This window comes from Oncorhynchus mykiss, chromosome 5, assembly GCF_013265735.2.
Source record: "Oncorhynchus mykiss isolate Arlee chromosome 5, USDA_OmykA_1.1, whole genome shotgun sequence".
In the NCBI taxonomy this organism is placed as follows: domain Eukaryota; kingdom Metazoa; phylum Chordata; class Actinopteri; order Salmoniformes; family Salmonidae; genus Oncorhynchus; species Oncorhynchus mykiss.
The window spans coordinates 9478516-9503128 of NC_048569.1; the positions used below are offsets into that span (position 1 = coordinate 9478516).

The 24613-nt window shown below is 42.3% G+C and overlaps 1 protein-coding gene and 1 long non-coding RNA gene across 6 annotated transcripts in view; both read right to left on the reverse strand.

Moving 5' to 3' along the window:
* The window catches only part of pam (peptidylglycine alpha-amidating monooxygenase), a 156090-nt gene that overhangs the window by 24055 nt on the left and 107422 nt on the right, over positions 1–24613 (reverse strand). For all 5 annotated transcript variants that reach the window (XM_036976720.1, XM_036976721.1, XM_036976719.1 and 2 more), the window contains 6 exons: positions 21969–22085; positions 21694–21766; positions 16910–17120; positions 15578–15781; positions 6301–6422; positions 4008–4104 (listed from right to left, as the gene is read on the reverse strand). In XM_036976720.1, coding sequence (XP_036832615.1) covers positions 4008–4104; positions 6301–6422; positions 15578–15781; positions 16910–17120; positions 21694–21766; positions 21969–22085 — 824 coding nt within the window. The remainder of the gene's footprint in view (positions 1–4007; positions 4105–6300; positions 6423–15577; positions 15782–16909; positions 17121–21693; positions 21767–21968; positions 22086–24613) is intronic.
* Positions 4609–6294, reverse strand: LOC118964558. Its single transcript, XR_005051635.1, has 2 exons — positions 5802–6294; positions 4609–5676 (listed from the first exon to the last, which is right to left on the reverse strand). It is a non-coding gene; the product is annotated as an uncharacterized LOC118964558 (long non-coding RNA).

Here is a 24613-nt window from a genome sequence, read left to right on the forward strand (position 1 = left end):
GCCCAAAGAGGAGTACAGTATGGAGTATACGACTTGGGAGGAGATCGACAGGTGGGCGGCCGACCCAGGGAGAGTGCCGGAGCCCGCCTGGGATTCGATGGAGCAGTGCGCGGAAGGTTATCAGAGAATGGAGTTGGCGAAGCAGGCACGGCGGCGCGGAAGGAACGCCGAGAGGCAGCCCCAAAAATGTATTGGGGGGGGGGCTAACAGGGAGTATGGCTACGCCAGGTAGGAGACCTGCGCAAACTCCCTGTGCTTACCGGGGGGCTAGAGAGACCGGACAGGCACCGTGTTATGCAGTGGTGCGCACGGTGTCTCCAGTGCGGGTGCATAGCCCGGTGCGGTATATTCCAGCTCCGCGTGTCGGCCGGGCTAGATTGAGCGTCGAGCCTAATGCCATGAAGCCGGCTCTACGCAGCTGGTCCCCAGTGCGTCTCCTTGGGCCGGCTTACATGGCACCAGCCTTGCGCACGGTGTCTCCGGTTCGCCTGCATAGCCCAGTGCGGGCTATTCCACCTCGCCGCACTGGCAGGGCGACCGTGAGCATTCAACCAGGTAAGGTTGGGCAGGCTCGGTGCTCAAGAGCTCCAGTGCGCCTGCACGGTCCGGTCTTTCCAGTACCACCTCCACACCCCAGCCCTCCGGTAGCAGCTCCCCGCACAAGGCTTCCTGTGCATGTCCTCGGCCCAGTACCACCAGTGCCAGCACTACGCATCAGGCCTACAGTGCGCCTCGCCTGTCCAGCGCTGTCGGAGCCCTCCTCCTCTCCAGCGCTGTTGGAGTCTCCCGCCTGTTTAGCGCTGTTAGAGCCTTCCTTCTCTACAGCGCTGCCGGAGTCTCCCGCCTGTTCAGAACTGCCAGTTTGCAAGGAGCTGCCAGTTTGCAAGGAGCTGCCAGTTTGCATAGAGCTGCCAGTCTGCAAGGAGCTGCCAGTCTGCAAGGAGCTGCCAGTCTGCATAGAGCTGCCAGTCTGCATAGAGCTGCCAGTCTGCAAGGAGCTGCCAGTCTGCAAGGAGCCGCCAGAGCTGCCTGTCTGCAGGATGCCGCCAAAGCTGCCAGTCTGCAAGGAGCCGCCAGAGCTGCCAGTCTGCAAGGAGCCGCCAGAGCTGCCAGTCTGCAAGGAGCCGCCAGGGCCGCCAGTCAGTATGGAGCAGCCAGGGCCGCCAGTCAGCATGGAGCAGCCAGGGCCGCCAGTCAGCATGGAGCAGCCAGGGCCACCAGTCAGCATGGAGCAGCCAGGGCCGCCAGTCAGCATGGAGCAGCCAGTCAGCATGGAGCAGCCAGTCAGCATGGAGCAGCCAGAGCAGCCAGTCAGCATGGAGCAGCCAGAGCTGCCAGTCAGCATGGAGCAGCCAGTCAGCATGGAGCAGCCAGAGCTGCCAGTCAGCATGGAGCAGCCAGTCAGCATGGAGCAGCCAGAGCTGCCAATCATCATGGAGCAGCCAGTCAGCATGGAGCAGCCAGAGCTGCCAGTCGACCAGACTCTCCCAGATCTGCCAGTCGACCAGACTCTCCCAGATCTGCCAGTCGACCAGACTCTTCCAGATCTGCCAGTCGACCAGACTCTTCCAGATCTGCCAGTCGACCAGACTCTTCCAGATCTGCCAGTTGACCAGACTCTTCCAGATCTGCCAGTCGACCAGACTCTTCCAGATCTGCCAGTCGACCAGACTCTTCCAGATCTGCCAGTCGACCAGACTCTTCCAGATCTGCCAGTCAGCCAGGATCTGCCAGCCAGCCAGGATCTGGTAGATTCATCAACCTGCCTGAGCTTCCTCTCACTCCTGAGCTTCCTCTCACTCCTGAGCTTCCCCTCAGTCCCGAGCTGCCTCAGTCCCGAGCTGCCCCTCAGTCCCGAGCTGCTCCTCAGTCCAGTGGGGTTCTGGGTGAGGACTACTAGGCCATGGTCGGCGGCGAGGGTGGACTATCCAGGGACGCGAGGAGAGGGGACTAAGACATTGATTGAGTGGGGTCCACGTCCCGCGCCGGAGCCGCCACCATGGACAGACGCCCACCCGGACCCTCCCTATTGTTTTGAGGTGCGTTCGGGAGTCCGCACCTTAGGGGGGGGGGGGTTCTGTCACACCCTGGTCGAAGTATTTTGTGTTTATCTTTATTTATTTGGTCAGGCCAGGGTGTGGCATGGGTTTTTGTAGGTGGTGTGTATGTATGGGGATTGTAGCTAGTGGGGTGTTCTAGCTAAGTCTATGGCTGTCTGAAGTGGTTCTCAATCAGAGGCAGGTGTTTATCGTTGTCTCTGATTGGGAACCATATTTAGGCAGCCATATTCTTTGAGTTTGTCGTGGGTGATTGTCCTTAGTGTCCTGATGTCATTGTTCTTTGTTAGGTTACACAAGTATAGGCTGTTTCGGTTTTCGTTAAGTTTATTGTTTTGGTAGTGTTTGTGTTTAGTGTGTTACTTCATTAAACATGGATTGCAATAGACACGCCGCATTTTGGTCCGACTCTCCTTCACACCTAGAAAACCGTTACAACGAGCCTGCTGCCGCCTACCACCGCTCAGTCAGACTGCTCTTTCAAATAAACACAGAAATACGAGCCTTTGGTCATTAATATGGTCAAATCCGGAAACTATAATTTCAAAAACATTTATTTCAGTGAAATACGGAACTGTTCTGTATTTTATCGAACAGGTGGCAACCATGAGTCTAAATATTCCTGTTACATTGCACAACATTCAATGTTATGTAATAATTATGTAAAATTCTGGCAAACTAGTTCGCAACGAGCCCGGCGGCCCAAACTGTGGCATATACCCTGACTCTGTGTGCAATGAACGCAAGAGAAGTGACACGATTTCCCTCGTTAATATTGCCTGCTAACATGAATTTCTTTTAACTAAATATGCACGTTTAAACAATATATACTTCTGTGTATTGATTTTAAGAATGGCAAAAGATGTTAATGGTTAGGTACATTCGTGCAATGACTGCTTTTTTCACGAATGCGCCTTTGTTAAATTATCACCCGTTTGGCGAAGTAGGCTGTGATTCGATGATAAATTAACCGATTTATCATTGATTATATTATCATTGATTATCATTGATTATTGATTATATGCAACGCAGGACAAGCTATTTAACCTAGTAATATCATCAACTATGTGTAGTTAACTAGTGATTATGTGAAGATTGATTGTTTTTTATAAGATAAGATAAGTAATGCTAGCTAGCAACTTTCCTTGGCTCCTTGCTGCACTCGCGTAACAGGTGGTCAGCCTGCCACGCATTACCCTTGTGGAATGCAATGTAATCGGCCATAATTGGCGTCCAAAAATGCCAAATACCGATTGTTATGAATACTTGAAATCGGCCCTAATTAATCGGCCATGCCGATTAATCGGTCGACCTCTTGTACAAATATTATGAAAATATGAAAAATCATGTGTTTATTTTCCAATTCAACAAAAGTGGGGCAATAGGGCTTGAAATGACTGAAATGTTTTCTAAATATAGTAATAATCAAATTATAAACAACTTGCTATAAGATTTCACATTTCTTATAACTGCAAAATAATTCTAGGAAATTATTTAGTATTTTTTTATGTTGAGACCTCTAAAACCTGGCTGAGAATATCACAGACAGATGAAACCACAGTGCCTGGACTTGTTAGACTTGTTAGACAGTCACCGTTCAAATGCCGTCACCCAGGCTTGGCAGGATAGGCTAGAAAATGTGACACGTCATTCCCTATGCATATGTAGGTTCTGAAACCTGACACTTCAAGTCAGCTCCGCTGGGAGAGTGGAACAGACAGATGGGGCTTTCTGGCATTATAAGGCACGGACCGACCCTACGGCGTTCACACAGCGCTTTGGACACAAATGTCATTCGGAACGGGTCCAGAACCATATGGGGGACTTAACATCTAAGAGGTTTAATTTCACAGTCGAAAGGTTAATCTAATTAAACTTTCTTAGTGAGACATCCTGGATAATCTGGAATAGAAATATAAAATGAAAATACTTTGGTTAAAGTTGACTTACTGTCAGAGGAGAACTTTAGCACGGAGTCTGTGGCTGCATCTCCTACAAAGACACGCCCATCTTTGGTTACAACAATGTCGTGGGGCATTCCAAACTCCTGAAAACAGAGGGAAGAAACACTGTAGTTAGTAGAGCCATTCAAAAACAATCTTTAAATTATTCCGTACTTCACATTAATACAGTCTAGATTATGCAAGACTTAATACTCATTATGTCTTCAGTCTATGAGATGAAACTTAAAGTAATCAAAATGTAAACATTGTTTTTTATTTATTTATTTAACAAGACAGTTAAGAACCAATTCTTATTTACAATGACGGCCTACTCCGGCTAAACCCTAACCTGGATAACGCTGGGCCAATTATGCGCCGCCCTTTGGGACTCCCAATCACAGCCGGTTGTGATACAGCCTGGAATCGAACCAGGGTCTGTAGTGACGCCTCTAACACTGAGATGTAGTGCCACTCGGGAACCCTTCAAGCCCTTCATAGATTCACTGATAAAGTAACAGTCAGATCTAAATCGGGATAAATCAAGGTTTCCAGTTATTAAACCAATAGGTATCTTACCTGTCCTCGTAGTTTACAATCCAAGATAGACGACAAACACAAACCCCACTCAACTTGGCACACAGAAACCAACCCCAAGAGACAAGGCAGGAAGATCTTTATTTTATTGCCGTTTTAATGAAATTCCCTGCTGGCATCTGATTAGCTCAGAGGCACTAAATCAGGTAGTCATGCATCAGGGCTGGCCAGACAGGGATAGGAAGAATGATTAACTCTCCTGGAAGAAGATGACACAATCACTTTAAGTGGCTCAAGTAGTCAGAGACGAGGGTGTAGATCCATCTCACAATCAGTGGAGCCATTGTCAGACCATAGCTTTTAAAAGGAAAGTTCACCCAATTCACACATTTAACATTGGTTTACTTACCCTGTAAGCAGTCAATGGACAAAACCAGAACATGGATTGCTGTCTAACCATATCCATACACTGCTTACAGGAAACCAATATGCCATGTTGAAATTTGGATGGACAATTGCCTTTAAGTCTGATCCCAACGATCACGTGTAAACATTCTGCCAGTGACTCTAATGTTTCTAGGCAGAATCTCATTTGAGTTCCAGCAATAACAACAAACTGCTGTTGATACCTAGTCAGTTGTACAACTGAATACCTTGTGTCTTCTACATTTAACCCAACCCCTCTGAATCAGAAAGGTGCAGGGAGCTGCCTTAAATCGACACCCACGTCTTCGGTGCCCAGGGAACAGCGGGTTAACTGCCTTGCTCAGGGGCAGAATGACAGATTTTTACCTTGTCAGCTCAGGGAATCGATCCAGCAACCTTTCAGTTACTGGCCCAACACTCTAACCACTAGGCTACCTGCCGCCCTACTGTATTAGACAAATCACGTACCATCAATGGAGATCAATAACTATTTTCTTTGCTTGCTCTAAGGCTCAATAGACAGATAAGATTTCAGATAATTCCAATGTTTGACTGGTGTGTGAAGTGCCTGATAGTGATTGAGGTAACATGAATAGCAATTAAGGTGATTGCTTGGTACAGAGCTCCCTCTGTGGTTCGTGTCCAGAGGGCCTCCTCAGTCAAGCAGGTTATCCCCATCAACATAAGGCCATAACTGTCCTTGTTGATCCAAGAATCTGGTGTACGAAACCAAAAGTAAAAGACGCAAGCATCAGGAAAGCATCGGAAAAAGAACGCATAGAACATATCTACCGCTTCTTAGACTTGCTTTCAATGAGAATGAGAAGATCTATAAACTTACATTTCTATGTGGATTTGGTCGGGTCGGGTCGCTGACATATTGCAGCTTTAAGCTTTATTGTTTTTGTCCAGGGTCGTTATCCTGAAGGTAGTGAAGACGTACTGTACTAGTGGCTATAACAAGCCTGTATAGAGTGCTCATTCGATACCCACGGGGGACCAGTAGGAAAATGTATAAACATTTATACACTCCTTACTGTAAGTCGCTCTGGATAAGAGCGTATTCTAAATGACTAAGATGCAAATGTTCACTGACATACACTAGCTATTTAGCAACTACTCTACAATCAACTAAATGTCGAGCGGCTTTGTTATGAAAAGCCAAAAGGGCCAAAATGGAGACATCATTAGACCAGAGAGACCACTCTTCAATGTATTTACTTATTAATGGTACATGCTGATTGAATCAGAAGGATGTTCAATACTGTTATTTATTGCTGCTCTGGTTTGTAGAAAAATGGTTGTTTGCAGCAGAGCCCTCCCTCCCATCCGTAACCAACCTGTGCGTTTTCTGGGCTGAAGTCATCCAGGATCTCCTTGGTTGAATAATTAATCACAAAGCCTTTGAGAGGGGCAGAGCGCCCGTACGCAGATTCCCCATTCACCGCGTAGATCAGACCACCTGGATACACATACATTTGCATAAGGCGCGCGCACACACGCACACACACACACACACACACACACACACACACACACACACACACACACACACACACACACACACAGGTTAAGGGAACAGGCACATAAATATGGATTTTCCCCTTTGAAGACTTGCATTTACATGAGGCAGCGCGACGCAACATGAAAGTCGGCATCACAAAAACGTTTGTTACAAAGTGAAATGGTGCAATTAGCTGGCTCTAGGAAAGACCTTACAGTGTGCAGATGAAATTAAGTGGGTTTACTATGGGGATGTGGATGTATAATTTCTCTAAGACGTTGATGTCTAATTTTCCTCAAATAAAACACACACTGGCAACCGATATAAAGTGGATTGCTAGTGTGATGTATGGTTTTAATAATTTTACACCTGAATTATTCCCAGAAAATAAATCCCTGTGAATATGACATAGCCATAACCATAAGGATATAACACAGATTTGGTGTTTTATTTTATACCCATAACCAAAGTGCAGGAATGGGCAACTTTGATGGGGGGTCACACAAAAAAAAATGGTACAAATAAATAAATTATTCTACACATTTTGCCATGGAGCGTAGAAGAAATGTTTACGTTTTAAAGCAAGTTTCCTGCAATTCTACACATTTTGCCATGGGACAGAAAGAAGATTTAGCAATTTTATAACTCAATTCATGCAATTCTAATAATTTTGCCCATAGGGTGAATAGAAATGTTTGCAGTTTTTTTTATATGATGTCTGAGTGAGACTGACGAACAAAATCAATGGCGGGACCCACGGCCGGTAATTTGACCATGATAAGTTTAGATAGCTGGCTGCTAAACTAACTTAGCAATCTAAAATTGTTAGCTGACAAGGGCTAACTGAGTGACTGTCAGTGACTGACACAAGAGAAAAACTGCTGATGCACTTCCACATTTTAAAATGGCACCTTGTGTATTCCTACTATTCTAACTCTCAACAGTAAGTTGAAACCCCAAATGAGTTCCACTCCCAAAATAAATGAACAAATTCATAGATTTTTGTACTGTTTATTTTTGTGGAAATTGATCCAACGGTCTTCATATTTAGTGTTCTATTCTCTGACCATAACCATAGAGATAATAGGTGTTCTATTCTCTAACCATAACCATAGAGATAATAGGTGTTCTATTCTCTACCCATAACCATAGAGATAATAGGTGTTCTATTCTCTAACCATAACCATAGAGATAATAGGTGTTATATTCTCTACCCATAACCATAGAGATAATGGGTGTTATATTCTCTACCCATAGAGATAATAGGTGTTATATTCTCTACCCATAACCATAGAGATAATAGGTGTTCTATTCTCTACCCATAACCATAGAGATAATAGGTGTTCTATTCTCTACCCATAACCATAGAGATAATAGGCGTTCTATTCTCTACCCATAACCATAGAGATAATAGGTGTTCTATTCTCTACACATAACCATAGAGATAATAGGAGTTATATTCTCTAACCATAACCATAGAGATAATAGGTGTTCTATTCTCTACCCATAACCATAGAGATAATAGGTGTTCTATTCTCTACCCATAACCATAGAGATAATAGGTGTTCTATTCTCTACCCATAACCATAGAGATAATAGGTGTTCTATTCTCTACCCATAACCATAGAGATAATAGGTGTTCTATTCTCTACCCATAACCATAGAGATAATAGGTGTTCTATTCTCTACCCATAACCATAGAGATAATAGGCGTTCTATTCTCTACCCATAACCATAGAGATAATAGGTGTTCTATTCTCTACCCATAACCATAGAGATAATAGGAGTTCTATTCTCTAACCATAACCATATAGATAATAGGGGTTCTATTCTCTACCCATAACCTTAGAGATAATAGGTGTTCTATTCTCTACCCATAACCATAGAGATAATAGGTGTTATATTCTCTAACCATAACCATAGAGATAATAGGTGTCCTATTCTCTACCCATAGAGATAATAGGTGTTCTATTCTCTACCCATAGAGATAATGTGTTATATTCTCTACCCATAGAGATAATGTGTTATATCTCTAACCATAACCATAGAGATAATAGGTGTTCTATTCTCTACCCATAGAGATAATAGGTGTTATATTCTCTACCCATAGAGATAATAGGTGTTCTATTCTCTACCCATAGAGATAATAGGTGTTCTATTCTCTACCCATAGAGATAATAGGTGTTCTATTCTCTGACCATAACCATAGAGATAATAGGTGTTATATTCTCTACCCATAACCATAGAGATAATAGGTGTTCTATTCTCTAACCATAACCATAGAGATAATAGGTGTTCTATTCTCTAACCATAACCATAGAGATAATAGGTGTTCTATTCTCTACCCATAGAGATAATAGGTGTTATATTATCTACCCATAGAGATAATAGGTGTTCTATTCTCTACCCATAGAGATAATAGGTGTTCTATTCTCTACCCATAGAGATAATAGGTGTTCTATTCTCTAACCATAACCATAGAGATAATAGGTGTTCTATTCTCTACCCATAGAGATAATGTGTTATATTCTCTAACCATAACCATAGAGATTATAGGTGTTCTATTCTCTACCCATAGAGATAATAGCTGTTCTATTCTCTAACCATAACCATAGAGATAATAGGTGTTCTATTCTCTACCCATAGAGATACTAGGTGTTCTATTCTCTACCCATAGAGATAATAGGTGTTCTATTCTCTACCCATAGAGATAATAGGTGTTCTATTCTCTACCCATAGAGATAATAGGTGTTCTATTCTCTAACCATAACCATAGAGATAATAGGTGTTCTATTCTCTACCCATAGAGATAATAGGTGTTCTATTATCTACCCATAGAGATAATAGGTGTTCTATTCTCTACCCATAGAGATAATAGGTGTTCTATTCTCTACCCATAGAGATAATAGGTGTTCTATTCTCTACCCATAGAGATAATAGGTGTTCTACTCTCTACCCATAGAGATCATAGGTGTTCTAATCTCTACCCATAGAGATAATAGGTGTTCTATTCTCTACCCATAGAGATAATAGGTGTTCTATTCTCTACCCATAGAGATAATAGGTGTTCTATTCTCTACCCATAGAGATAATAGGTGTTCTATTCTCTAACCATAACCATAGAGATAATAGGTGTTCTATTCTCTAACATAACCATAGAGATAATAGGTGTTCTATTCTCTAACCATAACCATAGAGATAATAGGTGTTATATTCTCTACCCATAACCAGAGATAATAGGTGTTCTATTCTCTAACCATAACCATAGAGATAATAGGTGTTCTATTCTCTAACCATAACCATAGAGATAATAGGTGTTCTATTCTCTAACCATAACCATAGAGATAATAGGTGTTCTATTCTCTACCCATAGAGATAATAGGTGTTCTATTCTCTACCCATAGAGATAATAGGTGTTCTATTCTCTACCCATAGAGATAATAGGTGTTATATTCTCTAACCATAACCATAGAGATAATAGGTGTTCTATTCTCTACCCATAGAGATAATAGGTGTTCTATTCTCTACCCATAGAGATAATAGGTGTTCTATTCTCTACCCATAGAGATAATAGGTGTTCTATTCTCTACCCATAGAGATAATAGGTGTTCTATTCTCTACCCATAGAGATAATAGGTGTTCTATTCTCTACCCATAGAGATAATAGGTGTTCTACTCTCTACCCATAGAGATCATAGGTGTTCTATTCTCTACCCATAGAGATACTAGGTGTTCTATTCTCTACCCATAGAGATAATAGGTGTTCTATTCTCTACCCATAGAGATAATAGATGTTCTATTCTCTACCCATAGAGATAATAGGTGTTCTATTCTCTAACCATAACCATAGAGATAATAGGTGTTCTATTCTCTAACCATAACCATAGAGATAATAGGTGTTCTATTCTCTACCCATAACCATAGAGATAATAGGTGTTATATTCTCTACCCATAACCATAGAGATAATAGGTGTTATATTCTCTACCCATAACCATAGAGATAATAGGTGTTCTATTCTCTAACCATAACCATAGAGATAATAGGTGTTCTATTCTCTACCCATAGAGATAATAGGTGTTCTATTCTCTACCCATAGAGATAATGTGTTATATTCTCTACCCATAGAGATAATGTGTTATATCTCTAACCATAACCATAGAGATAATAGGTGTTATATTCTCTACCCATAGAGATAATAGGTGTTCTATTCTCTACCCATAGAGATAATAGGTGTTCTATTCTCTACCCATAGAGATAATAGGTGTTCTATTCTCTGACCATAACCATAGAGATAATAGGTGTTATATTATCTACCCATAACCATAGAGATAATAGGTGTTCTATTCTCTAACCATAACCATAGAGATAATAGGTGTTCTATTCTCTAACCATAACCATAGAGATAATAGGTGTTCTATTCTCTACCCATAGAGATAATAGGTGTTATATTATCTACCCATAGAGATAATAGGTGTTCTATTCTCTACCCATAGAGATAATAGGTGTTCTATTCTCTACCCATAGAGATAATAGGTGTTCTATTCTCTAACCATAACCATAGAGATAATAGGTGTTCTATTCTCTACCCATAGAGATAATGTGTTATATTCTCTAACCATAACCATAGAGATTATAGGTGTTCTATTCTCTACCCATAGAGATAATAGCTGTTCTATTCTCTAACCATAACCATAGAGATAATAGGTGTTCTATTCTCTACCCATAGAGATACTAGGTGTTCTATTCTCTACCCATAGAGATAATAGGTGTTCTATTCTCTACCCATAGAGATAATAGGTGTTCTATTCTCTACCCATAGAGATAATAGGTGTTCTATTCTCTAACCATAACCATAGAGATAATAGGTGTTCTATTCTCTACCCATAGAGATAATAGGTGTTCTATTATCTACCCATAGAGATAATAGGTGTTCTATTCTCTACCCATAGAGATAATAGGTGTTCTATTCTCTACCCATAGAGATAATAGGTGTTCTATTCTCTACCCATAGAGATAATAGGTGTTCTACTCTCTACCCATAGAGATCATAGGTGTTCTAATCTCTACCCATAGAGATAATAGGTGTTCTATTCTCTACCCATAGAGATAATAGGTGTTCTATTCTCTACCCATAGAGATAATAGGTGTTCTATTCTCTACCCATAGAGATAATAGGTGTTCTATTCTCTACCCATAGAGATAATAGGTGTTCTATTCTCTACCCATAGAGATAATAGGTGTTCTATTCTCTACCCATAGAGATAATAGGTGTTCTACTCTCTACCCATAGAGATCATAGGTGTTCTATTCTCTACCCATAGAGATACTAGGTGTTCTATTCTCTACCCATAGAGATAATAGGTGTTCTATTCTCTACCCATAGAGATAATAGATGTTCTATTCTCTACCCATAGAGATAATAGGTGTTCTATTCTCTAACCATAACCATAGAGATAATAGGTGTTCTATTCTCTAACCATAACCATAGAGATAATAGGTGTTCTATTCTCTACCCATAACCATAGAGATAATAGGTGTTATATTCTCTACCCATAACCATAGAGATAATAGGTGTTATATTCTCTACCCATAACCATAGAGATAATAGGTGTTCTATTCTCTAACCATAACCATAGAGATAATAGGTGTTCTATTCTCTACCCATAGAGATAATAGGTGTCCTATTCTCTACCCATAGAGATAATAGGTGTTCTATTCTCTACCCATAGAGATAATAGGTGTTCTATTATCTACCCATAGAGATAATAGGTGTTCTATTCTCTACCCATAGAGATAATAGGTGTTCTATTCTCTACCCATAGAGATAATAGGTGTTCTATTCTCTACTCATAGAGATAATAGGTGTTCTATTCTCTACCCATAGAGATAAATCGGTGTTCTATTCTCTAACCATAACCATAGAGATAATAGGTGTTCTATTCTCTAACATAACCATAGAGATAATAGGTGTTCTATTCTCTAAACATAACCATAGAGATAATAGGTGTTATATTCTCTACCCATAACCAGAGATAATAGGTGTTCTATTCTCTAACCATAACCATAGAGATAATAGGTGTTCTATTCTCTAACGATAACCATAGAGATAATAGGTGTTCTATTCTCTAACCATAACCATAGAGATAATAGGTGTTCTATTCTCTACCCATAGAGATAATAGGTGTTCTATTCTCTACCCATAGAGATAATAGGTGTTATATTCTCTAACCATAACCATAGAGATAATAGGTGTTCTATTCTCTACCCATAGAGATAATAGGTGTTCTATTCTCTACCCATAGAGATAATAGGTGTTATATTCTCTACCCATAGAGATAATAGGTGTTCTATTCTCTACCCATAATCATAGAGATAATAGGTGTTCTATTCTATTTCTAAAACCACACCGGACCGGTTCTATTCTCTACCCATAGAGATAATAGGTGTTCTATTCTCTACCCATAGAGATAATAGGTGTTATATTCTCTACCCATAGAGATACTAGGTGTTCTATTCTCTACCCATAGAGATAATAGGTGTTCTATTCTCTACCCATAGAGATAATAGGTGTTCTATTCTCTACCCATAGAGATAATAGGTGTTCTACTCTCTACCCATAGAGATCATAGGTGTTCTATTCTCTACCCATAGAGATACTAGGTGTTCTATTCTCTACCCATAGAGATAATAGGTGTTCTATTCTCTACCCATAGAGATAATAGATGTTCTATTCTCTACCCATAGAGATAATAGGTGTTCTATTCTCTAACCATAACCATAGAGATAATAGGTGTTCTATTCTCTAACCATAACCATAGAGATAATAGGTGTTCTATTCTCTACCCATAACCATAGAGATAATAGGTGTTATATTCTCTACCCATAACCATAGAGATAATAGGTGTTATATTCTCTACCCATAACCATAGAGATAATAGGTGTTCTATTCTCTAACCATAACCATAGAGATAATAGGTGTTCTATTCTCTACCCATAGAGATAATAGGTGTCCTATTCTCTACCCATAGAGATAATAGGTGTTCTATTCTCTACCCATAGAGATAATAGGTGTTCTATTATCTACCCATAGAGATAATAGGTGTTCTATTCTCTACCCATAGAGATAATAGGTGTTCAATTCTCTACCCATAGAGATAATAGGTGTTCTATTCTCTACTCATAGAGATAATAGGTGTTCTATTCTCTACCCATAGAGATAATAGGTGTTCTATTCTCTACCCATAGAGATAATAGGTGTTCTATTCTCTACCCATAGAGATAATAGGTGTTCTATTCTCTACCCATAGAGATAATAGGTGTTCTATTCTCTACCCATAGAGATAATAGGTGTTCTACTCTCTACCCATAGAGATCATAGGTGTTCTATTCTCTACCCATAGAGATAATAGGTGTTCTATTCTCTACCCATAGAGATAATAGGTGTTCTATTCTCTACCCATAGAGATAATAGGTGTTCTATTCTCTACCCATAGAGATAATAGGTGTTCTATTCTCTAACCATAACCAGAGATAATAGGTGTTCTATTCTCTAACCATAACCATAGAGATAATAGGTGTTCTATTCTCTAACCATAACCATAGAGATAATAGGTGTTCTATTCTCTAACCATAACCATAGAGATAATAGGTGTTCTATTCTCTACCCATAGAGATAATAGGTGTTCTATTCTCTACCCATAGAGATAATAGGTGTTCTATTCTCTACCCATAGAGATAATAGGTGTTATATTCTCTAACCATAACCATAGAGATAATAGGTGTTCTATTCTCTACCCATAGAGATAATAGGTGTTCTATTCTCTACCCATAGAGATAATAGGTGTTCTATTCTCTACCCATAGAGATAATAGGTGTTCTATTCTCTACCCATAGAGATAATAGGTGTTCTATTCTCTACCCATAGAGATAATAGGTGTTCTATTCTCTACCCATAGAGATAATAGGTGTTCTACTCTCTACCCATAGAGATCATAGGTGTTCTATTCTCTACCCATAGAGATACTAGGTGTTCTATTCTCTACCCATAGAGATAATAGGTGTTCTATTCTCTACCCATAGAGATAATAGATGTTCTATTCTCTACCCATAGAGATAATAGGTGTTCTATTCTCTAACCATAACCATAGAGATAATAGGTGTTCTATTCTCTAACCATAACCATAGAGATAATAGGTGTTCTATTCTCTACCCATAACCATAGAGATAATAGGTGTTATATTCTCTACCCATAACCATAGAGATAATAGGTGTTATATTCTCTACCCATAACCATAGAGATAATAGGTGTTCTATTCTCTAACCATAACCATAGAGATAATAGGTGTTCTATTCTCTACCCATAGAGATAATAGGTGTCCTATTCTCTACCCATAGAGATAATAGGTGTTCTATTCTCTACCCATAGAGATAATAGGTGTTCTATTATCTACCCATAGAGATAATAGGTGTTCTATTCTCTACCCATAGAGATAATAGGTGTTCTATTCTCTACCCATAGAGATAATAGGTGTTCTATTCTCTACTCATAGAGATAATAGGTGTTCTATTCTCTACCCATAGAGATAAATCGGTGTTCTATTCTCTAACCATAACCATAGAGATAATAGGTGTTCTATTCTCTAACATAACCATAGAGATAATAGGTGTTCTATTCTCTAAACATAACCATAGAGATAATAGGTGTTATATTCTCTACCCATAACCAGAGATAATAGGTGTTCTATTCTCTAACCATAACCATAGAGATAATAGGTGTTCTATTCTCTAACGATAACCATAGAGATAATAGGTGTTCTATTCTCTAACCATAACCATAGAGATAATAGGTGTTCTATTCTCTACCCATAGAGATAATAGGTGTTCTATTCTCTACCCATAGAGATAATAGGTGTTATATTCTCTAACCATAACCATAGAGATAATAGGTGTTCTATTCTCTACCCATAGAGATAATAGGTGTTCTATTCTCTACCCATAGAGATAATAGGTGTTCTATTCTCTACCCATAGAGATAATAGGTGTTCTATTCTCTACCCATAATCATAGAGATAATAGGTGTTCTATTCTATTTCTAAAACCACACCGGACTCACCATGCACAGGTGCGTAGGAGATGGCAAACACTTCCCCTCCAAACTCCTGCTTCTTGATCTCCTTGACGAATTCCCCGGATTCAGCGACAAAGCACTGGATGCGTCCATTCTCCCGGTCGGCCACGCACAGCTCCCGCCTGTCAGGCAGAAACACCAGGCTGTGTGGGATTCGGAACTGGACCCTTCTCCTTCTGTCTGACGAGCCTGAGGGGGAAGAACAGGGACATGTTCATTAGGGCACAGCGTAACAAAATGTTTCAAAATGGTGTGTATCCCCATTTGGGACTGTTTTCTTGAGTTTCATGCCTAGTGAATATGACCCAGAGCAATTGAAAGACAACTGTGAATCAAACGGTCTTTGAGCACGGCCCAGGGAGTGAATCACTTAGGTTCACTTTGTCTGAGAACATTGGGGCCCAGACATTTCGTGGTGTTACCATGGAGATAGATAGACTGTAGATAGATACAACATGTTTTATACCTCCCTGCTCAGGCTGTCACAGACACAAAGATGAGTCCTCTATCTATACGCTGGTGTTACCTCCTTAGAGCATGGTGAATGTTCTTGGGACCAACAAGATGTGCAAAACAATGTCCCTAACCACAGAATCCGTGACCCAGCAGAACCCCCCCCCACCCACCATCATGTCAAAGTTCAAACATAAGAGTTGGTCTGGTCTTGAACTACTGTGTCTAACTCAGCTCAAATTATTATTGTGTCTTAATATATTCACTATACCCAGTTTCTTTTGGCACAATTGTTATTGAATATTTGAATAGGAGAATTGGGAGAATAAAATGGGAGTGTGTGAATAGAAGTGTATTTGATATTTCACTAGGTACTCCAGATACTGTAAATAACCTGTGCTCCCACTAGTTAGACGTGTGTAGAGGTCTTCAGCCACTGCATGTCCTCTAAGGCCTATTGAATGATTTACCGTAAAAGCACCGTTGTGATGTACTGCACCAGGGGTAATGAAGAGGAGTTCACAGCAGCCACATCAGCAGAAAATATTGGCATGCTATTACAGGTAAATCAATATAGATTCAAACACATTATGTCAAGCTGAGCCTGACATGGCCTTCGCTTCAAACAAACTGCCAATAAATCTTTCATTGTGTGTGTGTTCATGTTTGTCTGAATGTGTGTGTTTGAGTTTGTGTGTGTGTGTGTGTGTGTGTGTGTGTGTGTGTGTGTGTGTGTGTTCATGTTTGTCTGAGTGTGTGTGTGTGCTCATGTTTGTCTGTGTGTGTGTGTGTGTATATATATGTGTATGTGTGTGTGTGTGTGTGTGTGTAAACATGCGCACGTCTGGAGCATGTACTACAAACCTGCTCCCCAGTGTGACAGGTATGTTCCCTCGGGTGAGAACTTAAGTATCCTGGCATTGCAGTATCCGTCTGACACGTACACGTTCCCGGTGACGGGGTCCACCGCCACATCGGTGGGCTTGCAGAAGTGCTCTTTGTCACTTCCCGGTTCAAAGGCCTCTCCCAGCACAACCAGGGGCGTGTCCCGCCCATCGCTGCTCAGTTTGAACACCTAGGTGAGGGGGACACCGTATGTTGTACACTACGAAAGTCAAAGGCTATGTCACAAATGGCACCCTATTTTTATAGGGCACTGGTCAAAAGTAGTGCACTAAATAGGGAACAGGGTGCCATTTAAGTACGGAAGTATGTTGACTTATTATATAGGGTCCAGAGTGTTTCCTGGTTAGGTCATGTTCTCAGAAAAAACTCCTGGCCTTACGATCACTAAAGCCAAATGTTACAACAGTACAACTCATTGGCAACTATAGTAGTGGTTCTTGGTACATGACAAGTGAGCCCCTTTCATGCCATATGGTAGCATGTGCCGGCTCAATCAGACATTTCATATGGTAGCATATGCCGGCTCAATCAGACATTTCATATGGTAGCATATGCCGGCTCAATCAGACATTTCATATGGTAGCATATGCCGGCTCAATAAGGCATTTCATATGGTAGCATATGCCTGCTCAATCAGACATTGCATATGGTAGCATATGCCGGCTCAATCAGACATAGCATATGGTAGCATATGCCGGCTCAATCAGACATTTCATATGGTAGCATATGCCTGCTCAATCAGACATTTCATATGGTAGCATATGCCGGCTCAATCAGACATTTTATATGGTAGCATATGCCGGCTCAATCAGACATTTTATATGGTAGCATATGCCGGCTCAATCAGACACATTTCATATGGCCAGTGAGGATGTGACCACTATGGTTCTCACCTGACCAAGGCCAGTGAGGATGTGACCACTATGGTTCTCACCTGACCAAGGCCAGTGAGGATGTGAACACTATGGTTATCACCTGACCAAGGCCAGTGAGGATGTGAACACTATGGTTCTCACCTGACCAAGGCCAGTGAGGATGTGAACACTATGGTTCTCACCTGACCAAGGCCAGTGAGGATGTGAACACTATGGTTCTCACCTGACCAAGGCCAGTGAGGATGTGAACACTATGGTTCTCACCTGACCAAGGCCAGTGAGGATGTGAACACTATGGTTCTCACCTGACCAAGGCCAGTGAGGATGTGAACACTATGGTTATCACCTGACCAAGGCCAGTGAGGATGTGAACACTATGATTCTCACCTGACCAAGGCCAGTGAGGATGTGAACACTATGGTTCTCACCTGACCAAGGCCAGTGAAGATGTGACCTCTATGGTTATCACCTGACCAAGGCCAGTGAGGATGTGAACACTATGGTTCTCACCTGACCAAGGCCAGTGAGGATGTGAACACTATGGTTCTCACCTGACCAAGGCCAGTGAGGATGTGAACACTATGGTTCTCACCTGACCAAGGCCAGTGAGGATGTGAACACTATGGTTCTCACCTGACCAAGGCCAGTGAGGATGTGAACACTATGGTTCTCACCTGACCAAGGCCAGTGAGGATGTGACACTATGGTTCTCACCTGACCAAGGCCAGTGAGGATGTGAACACTATGGTTCTCACCTGACCAAGGCCAGTGAGGATGTGAACACTATGGTTCTCACCTGACCAAGGCCAGTGAGGATGTGAACACTATGGTTCTCACCTGACCAAGGCCAGTGAGGATGTGAACACTATGGTTCTCACCTGACCAAGGCCAGTGAGGATGTGACACTATGGTTCTCACCTGACCAAGGCCAGTGAGGATGTGAACACTATGGTTCTCACCAGACCAAGGCCAGTGAAGATGTGAACACTACGGTTCTCACCTGACCAAGGCCAGTGAGGATGTGAGCACTATGGTTCTCACCTGACCAAGGCCAGTGAGGATGTGACCACTATGGTTCTCACCTGACAAAGGCCAGTGAGGATGTGAACACTATAGTTCTCACCTGACCAAGGCCAGTGAGGATGTGAACACTATGGTTCTCACCTGACCAAGGCCAGTGAGGATGTGAACACTATGGTTATCACCTGACCAAGGCCAGTGAGGATGTGAACACTATGGTTCTCACCTGACCAAGGCCAGTGAGGATGTGAACACTATGGTTCTCACCTGACCAAGGTCAGTGAGGATGTGAACACTATGGTTATCACCTGACCAAGGTCAGTGAAGATGTGAACACTATGGTTATCACCTGACCAAGGCCAGTGAGGATGTGAACACTATGGTTCTCACCTGACCAAGGCCAGTGAGGATGTGAACACTATGGTTCTCACCTGACCAAGGCCAGTGAGGATGTGACACTATGGTTCTCACCTGACCAAGGCCAGTGAGGATGTGAACACTATGGTTCTCACCTGACCAAGGCCAGTGAAGATGTGAACACTATGGTTCTCACCTGACCAAGGCCAGTGAGGATGTGAACACTATGGTTCTCACCTGACCAAGGCCAGTGAGGATGTGAACACTATGGGTTTCACCTGACAAAGGCCAGTGAGGATGTGAACACTATAGTTCTCACCTGACCAAGGCCAGTGAGGATGTGAACACTATAGTTCTCACCTGACCAAGGCCAGTGAGGATGTGAACACTATGGTTCTCACCTGACCAAGGCCAGTGAGGATGTGAACACTATGGTTATCACCTGACCAAGGCCAGTGAGGATGTGAACACTATGGTTCTCACCTGACCAAGGCCAGTGAGGATGTGAACACTATGGTTCTCACCTGACCAAGGCCAGTGAGGATGTGAACACTATGGTTATCACCTGACCAAGGCCAGTGAGGATGTGAACACTATGATTCTCACCTGACCAAGGCCAGTGAGGATGTGAACACTATGGTTCTCACCTGACCAAGGCCAGTGAAGATGTGACCTCTATGGTTATCACCTGACCAAGGCCAGTGAGGATGTGAACACTATGGTTCTCACCTGACCAAGGCCAGTGAGGATGTGAACACTATGGTTCTCACCTGACCAAGGCCAGTGAGGATGTGAACACTATGGTTCTCACCTGACCAAGGCCAGTGAGGATGTGAACACTATGGTTCTCACCTGACCAAGGCCAGTGAGGATGTGAACACTATGGTTCTCACCTGACCAAGGCCAGTGAGGATGTGACACTATGGTTCTCACCTGACCAAGGCCAGTGAGGATGTGAACACTATGGTTCTCACCTGACCAAGGCCAGTGAGGATGTGAACACTATGGTTCTCACCTGACCAAGGCCAGTGAGGATGTGAACACTATGGTTCTCACCTGACCAAGGCCAGTGAGGATGTGAACACTATGGTTCTCACCTGACCAAGGCCAGTGAGGATGTGACACTATGGTTCTCACCTGACCAAGGCCAGTGAGGATGTGAACACTATGGTTCTCACCTGACCAAGGCCAGTGAAGATGTGAACACTATGGTTCTCACCTGACCAAGGCCAGTGAGGATGTGAGCACTATGGTTCTCACCTGACCAAGGCCAGTGAGGATGTGACCACTATGGTTCTCACCTGACAAAGGCCAGTGAGGATGTGAACACTATAGTTCTCACCTGACCAAGGCCAGTGAGGATGTGAACACTATGGTTCTCACCTGACCAAGGCCAGTGAGGATGTGAACACTATAGTTCTCACCTGACAAAGGCCAGTGAGGATGTGAACACTATAGTTCTCACCTGACCAAGGCCAGTGAGGATGTGAACACTATAGTTCTCACCTGACCAAGGCCAGTGAGGATGTGAACACTATGGTTCTCACCTGACCAAGGCCAGTGAGGATGTGAACACTATGGTTATCACCTGACCAAGGCCAGTGAGGATGTGAACACTATGGTTCTCACCTGACCAAGGCCAGTGAGGATGTGAACACTATGGTTCTCACCTGACCAAGGTCAGTGAAGATGTGAACACTATGGTTATCACCTGACCAAGGCCAGTGAGGATGTGAACACTATGGTTCTCACCTGACCAAGGCCAGTGAGGATGTGAACACTATGGTTCTCACCTGACCAAGGCCAGTGAGGATGTGAACACTATGGTTCTCACCTGACCAAGGCCAGTGAGGATGTGAACACTATGGTTATCACCTGACCAAGGCCAGTGAGGATGTGAACACGATGGTTCTCACCTGACCAAGGCCAGTGAGGATGTGAACACTATGGTTATCACCTGACCACGGTCAGTGAGGATGTGAACACTATGGTTCTCACCTGACCAAGGCCAGTGAGGATGTGAACACTATGGTTCTCACCTGACCAAGGCCAGTGAGGATGTGAACACTATGGTTCTCACCTGACCAAGGCCAGTGAGGATGTGAACACTATGGTTCTCACCTGACCAAGGCCAGTGAGGATGTGAACACTATGGTTCTCACCTGACCAAGGCCAGTGAGGATGTGAACACTATGGTTCTCACCTGACCAAGGCCAGTGAGGATGTGAACACTATGGTTCTCACCTGACCAAGGCCAGTGAGGATGTGAACACTATGGTTCTCACCTGACCAAGGCCAGTGAGGATGTGAACACTATGGTTCTCACCTGACCAAGGCCAGTGAGGATGTGAACACTATGGTTCTCACCTGACCAAGGCCAGTGAAGATGTGAACACTATGGTTCTCACCTGACCAAGGCCAGTGAGGATGTGAACACTATGGTTCTCACCTGACCAAGGCCAGTGAGGATGTGAACACTATGGTTCTCACCTGATGAAGCGCCACGTCCGTGACCCAGTAGTTATTGTCCTTGTCCGTGGTGATTCCATGAGGCAAGTAAAACCTGCCGAGCACACGGAGAAAACACTCCTTAAATGCTTTGAATGAAGACAACAACATCACGTCCTAGGAGTCTACTTAGTGCACTACATAGGAAATAAGAGTGCTATTTTGGACAAAGCCTGTGTGCTTATTACGTAAGACATCTATTATGTCTCAAAATGCCTAATTGCCCTCGTTTGCACAGCGGTGGTAACGCTTCTTACATATTTCTTCCGGAGGCCTTGAGTACGCTGCCTTTGACGGGATCCACCACGAGAATGGTGGACTGTTGAATGGGACCCAGGGACTGCTGCTGGTATTTGCCGCTGTTGTCGAAGGAGCTGCAACGGAAGGAGAATGACTTGTGTTAAAATACAGAGAAAACGTATAAAATTGTCTGAGACAACAAAGGTGTTGGGTGCCCCAAACGGCTCACTATTACCTACTATATCATGAACTACTTTTGACCAGAGCCCTTTGTCAAAAGTAGTGTACTATATAGGGAATAGGGTGCCATTTGGAACGCAACCTTGTTTTGTTTGTTTGAAGGGGAACGCTATTACTTAAATCGGGAGGTTTCCATCAAAGGGGGAGGCGACACGGACACAAAAGTGACAAAATCGTACAAATGATTCACTCAAACAATCCCAAATACTTAAACAAATACCTTGAACTCTTCCTGAGTCCCTGCTATAATCAGTCCCTTCTGGAATTCACCAAAAAATAACAGAGGACCCCAACTTTCACTCTTGGTTTCCGATCCCTCACTTTCATCCTCGAACTCCCTGTGGACTCCTCGATAGAAAAACAATGCCTTATACCTAACAAACTCAGTAATGTCTCTATAGTGGAGTAAGCACAGAATATATAATAAATCACGCCTCTATCTAGTCTATGAAACAAATCTGCGTTCGTCAATGAACACCACCTGGGACACATTTGTTCACATCCCTGAACTTTTGACCTTTGATGAATTACGCAGGACAACATCAGCTTCAAGAGCTTAACGAGTTTAAGGTAGGATAGCAGTAAATAACGAACTGTAGCTGGGGTGTATACTGATGACTGATATAGAGAGGGACTATCCGTTCTCACCTAATGACCTAGCTAATTCATTTTCCCGTCTCATCTGGCTCCAGAGTCTTAAGAGCACTGAGGCAAGGGCAGTTAGCGGAATTAGCTTTTGCCTGTTAGCGCATGGTGGATCACGTTGGCGGCTCATGAAATTTATGTTATTTGACAGGGAGAGTCTTGGCCAGTTAAAGGGATATTTTTCTTCTAAAACATATTTTAGTATGTCATGACAATTTTTAATTTGTACTGAAAGATACAACTTAACTGCTGACAAGCACATTTTTCTGGAACCATATCAACAGTGGACTAATGAACAAAACACTAAAATAATTTTTTTGTGTAAAATATTTTAAAGCTGTGTCATGGCGTTGACCTCTTTGGGTACAGCAAGCCCCATCTCCCTCTCCCTGCCTCCTACAACTAGGCTGCTGTGGTCAGAGAGGTCGTAAATTCCAGGAAGATCCTGCCGCATGGCCACACAGTATAGAGACAGAGTGAAGTTTCATAGAGAACAAAGGAATTTCTTCCACCTCACAGGCATCCTGGGACAGGCCCTTTTCTGCAATTCCGAATAAAACCCCAACCTTGAGAATTCCTCAACAGACCATGTTTTTCTCAATTATGAGAGGACAAAGGTTACAGACCGTGTTTTCTCTCAATCACGAGAGGACAAAGCTTGAGACGATTGCTGAATCTTTTAACCATACCACGTGGTTAAACTCTTAGACTATCGATACCGACAGAATAAGAACAAGTCTTTGATATTAATTACTAGTCTGCAGCTAGGAATTCGGTATCATTGAACGCGAAGAACGAAGACGGGGGAAACATCTATAACAAAATGAATGAATGTCACTCTGAACAATCCATTCTAACCACGACACAGAGAGAGAGAGAGAGAGAGGAGAGAGAGGAGAGAGAGGAGAGAGAGAGAGAGAGAGAGAGAGAGGAGAGAGAGGAGAGAGAGGAGGGAGAGAGAGAGAGAGAGAGAGAGAGAAAACTCTCCAACAGAAATTAACTTTTCAACAGCGATCAAGACGACACACTGAGCGTAAATATATATATTGATGGCAATTGTTCCCGAATGAGTGAGCGTTCATGTGCAAAGGATTAGCATTTCAATTGTTATAATTATCAACTGTGTGTTGTCATCTCAGTCGACCCCCACCTCCCTTTTGTACAACAAGCCGCCATGCCGGTTTAGCCCACTAGGGCACATTCCCCTATCATTTCTTGTAACCATTTTTACTTTGTTTGTTTGTTTATGCAGTTCTGTGAATTACTTAGTTAGTAAATAAATGATTTAAGACAATTGATGTATGGATGACTCATAGTGAAGACTGGGTTCGTGCAGATAACCAACAATTTACGTCACGTAAAATGGAATGAGACTAACGTGAGGTAAAGTAAATAATTCATTAATTCGAAGACTAATTGATCAGTTATAAAATATCAGAAAAGTTATATTAGGAAAATTACAACATTGTAATCTGAATATTTTCTTTGGTGCCCCGACTTCCTAGTTAATTACAGTTGCATGATTAATCAGTTTAATCGCGTAATACCAATTACAGAGTCTTCATTTAATGATAGTAAAGACACGACAGCTGCAATATGTAACTTTTTGGGCGACAAGACCAAATTCACATAGAAATCTAGTTATAGATCAGTCATTCTCATTGAAAGAAGGTCTAAGAAGCAGTAAGATATGTTCTATGTGCACTCTCTCTATGCTACCCGTTCTTAAGTTTAGTTTTACGTAGTCTTTTGTTTTCGGTTTTGTAGACCAGTTTCA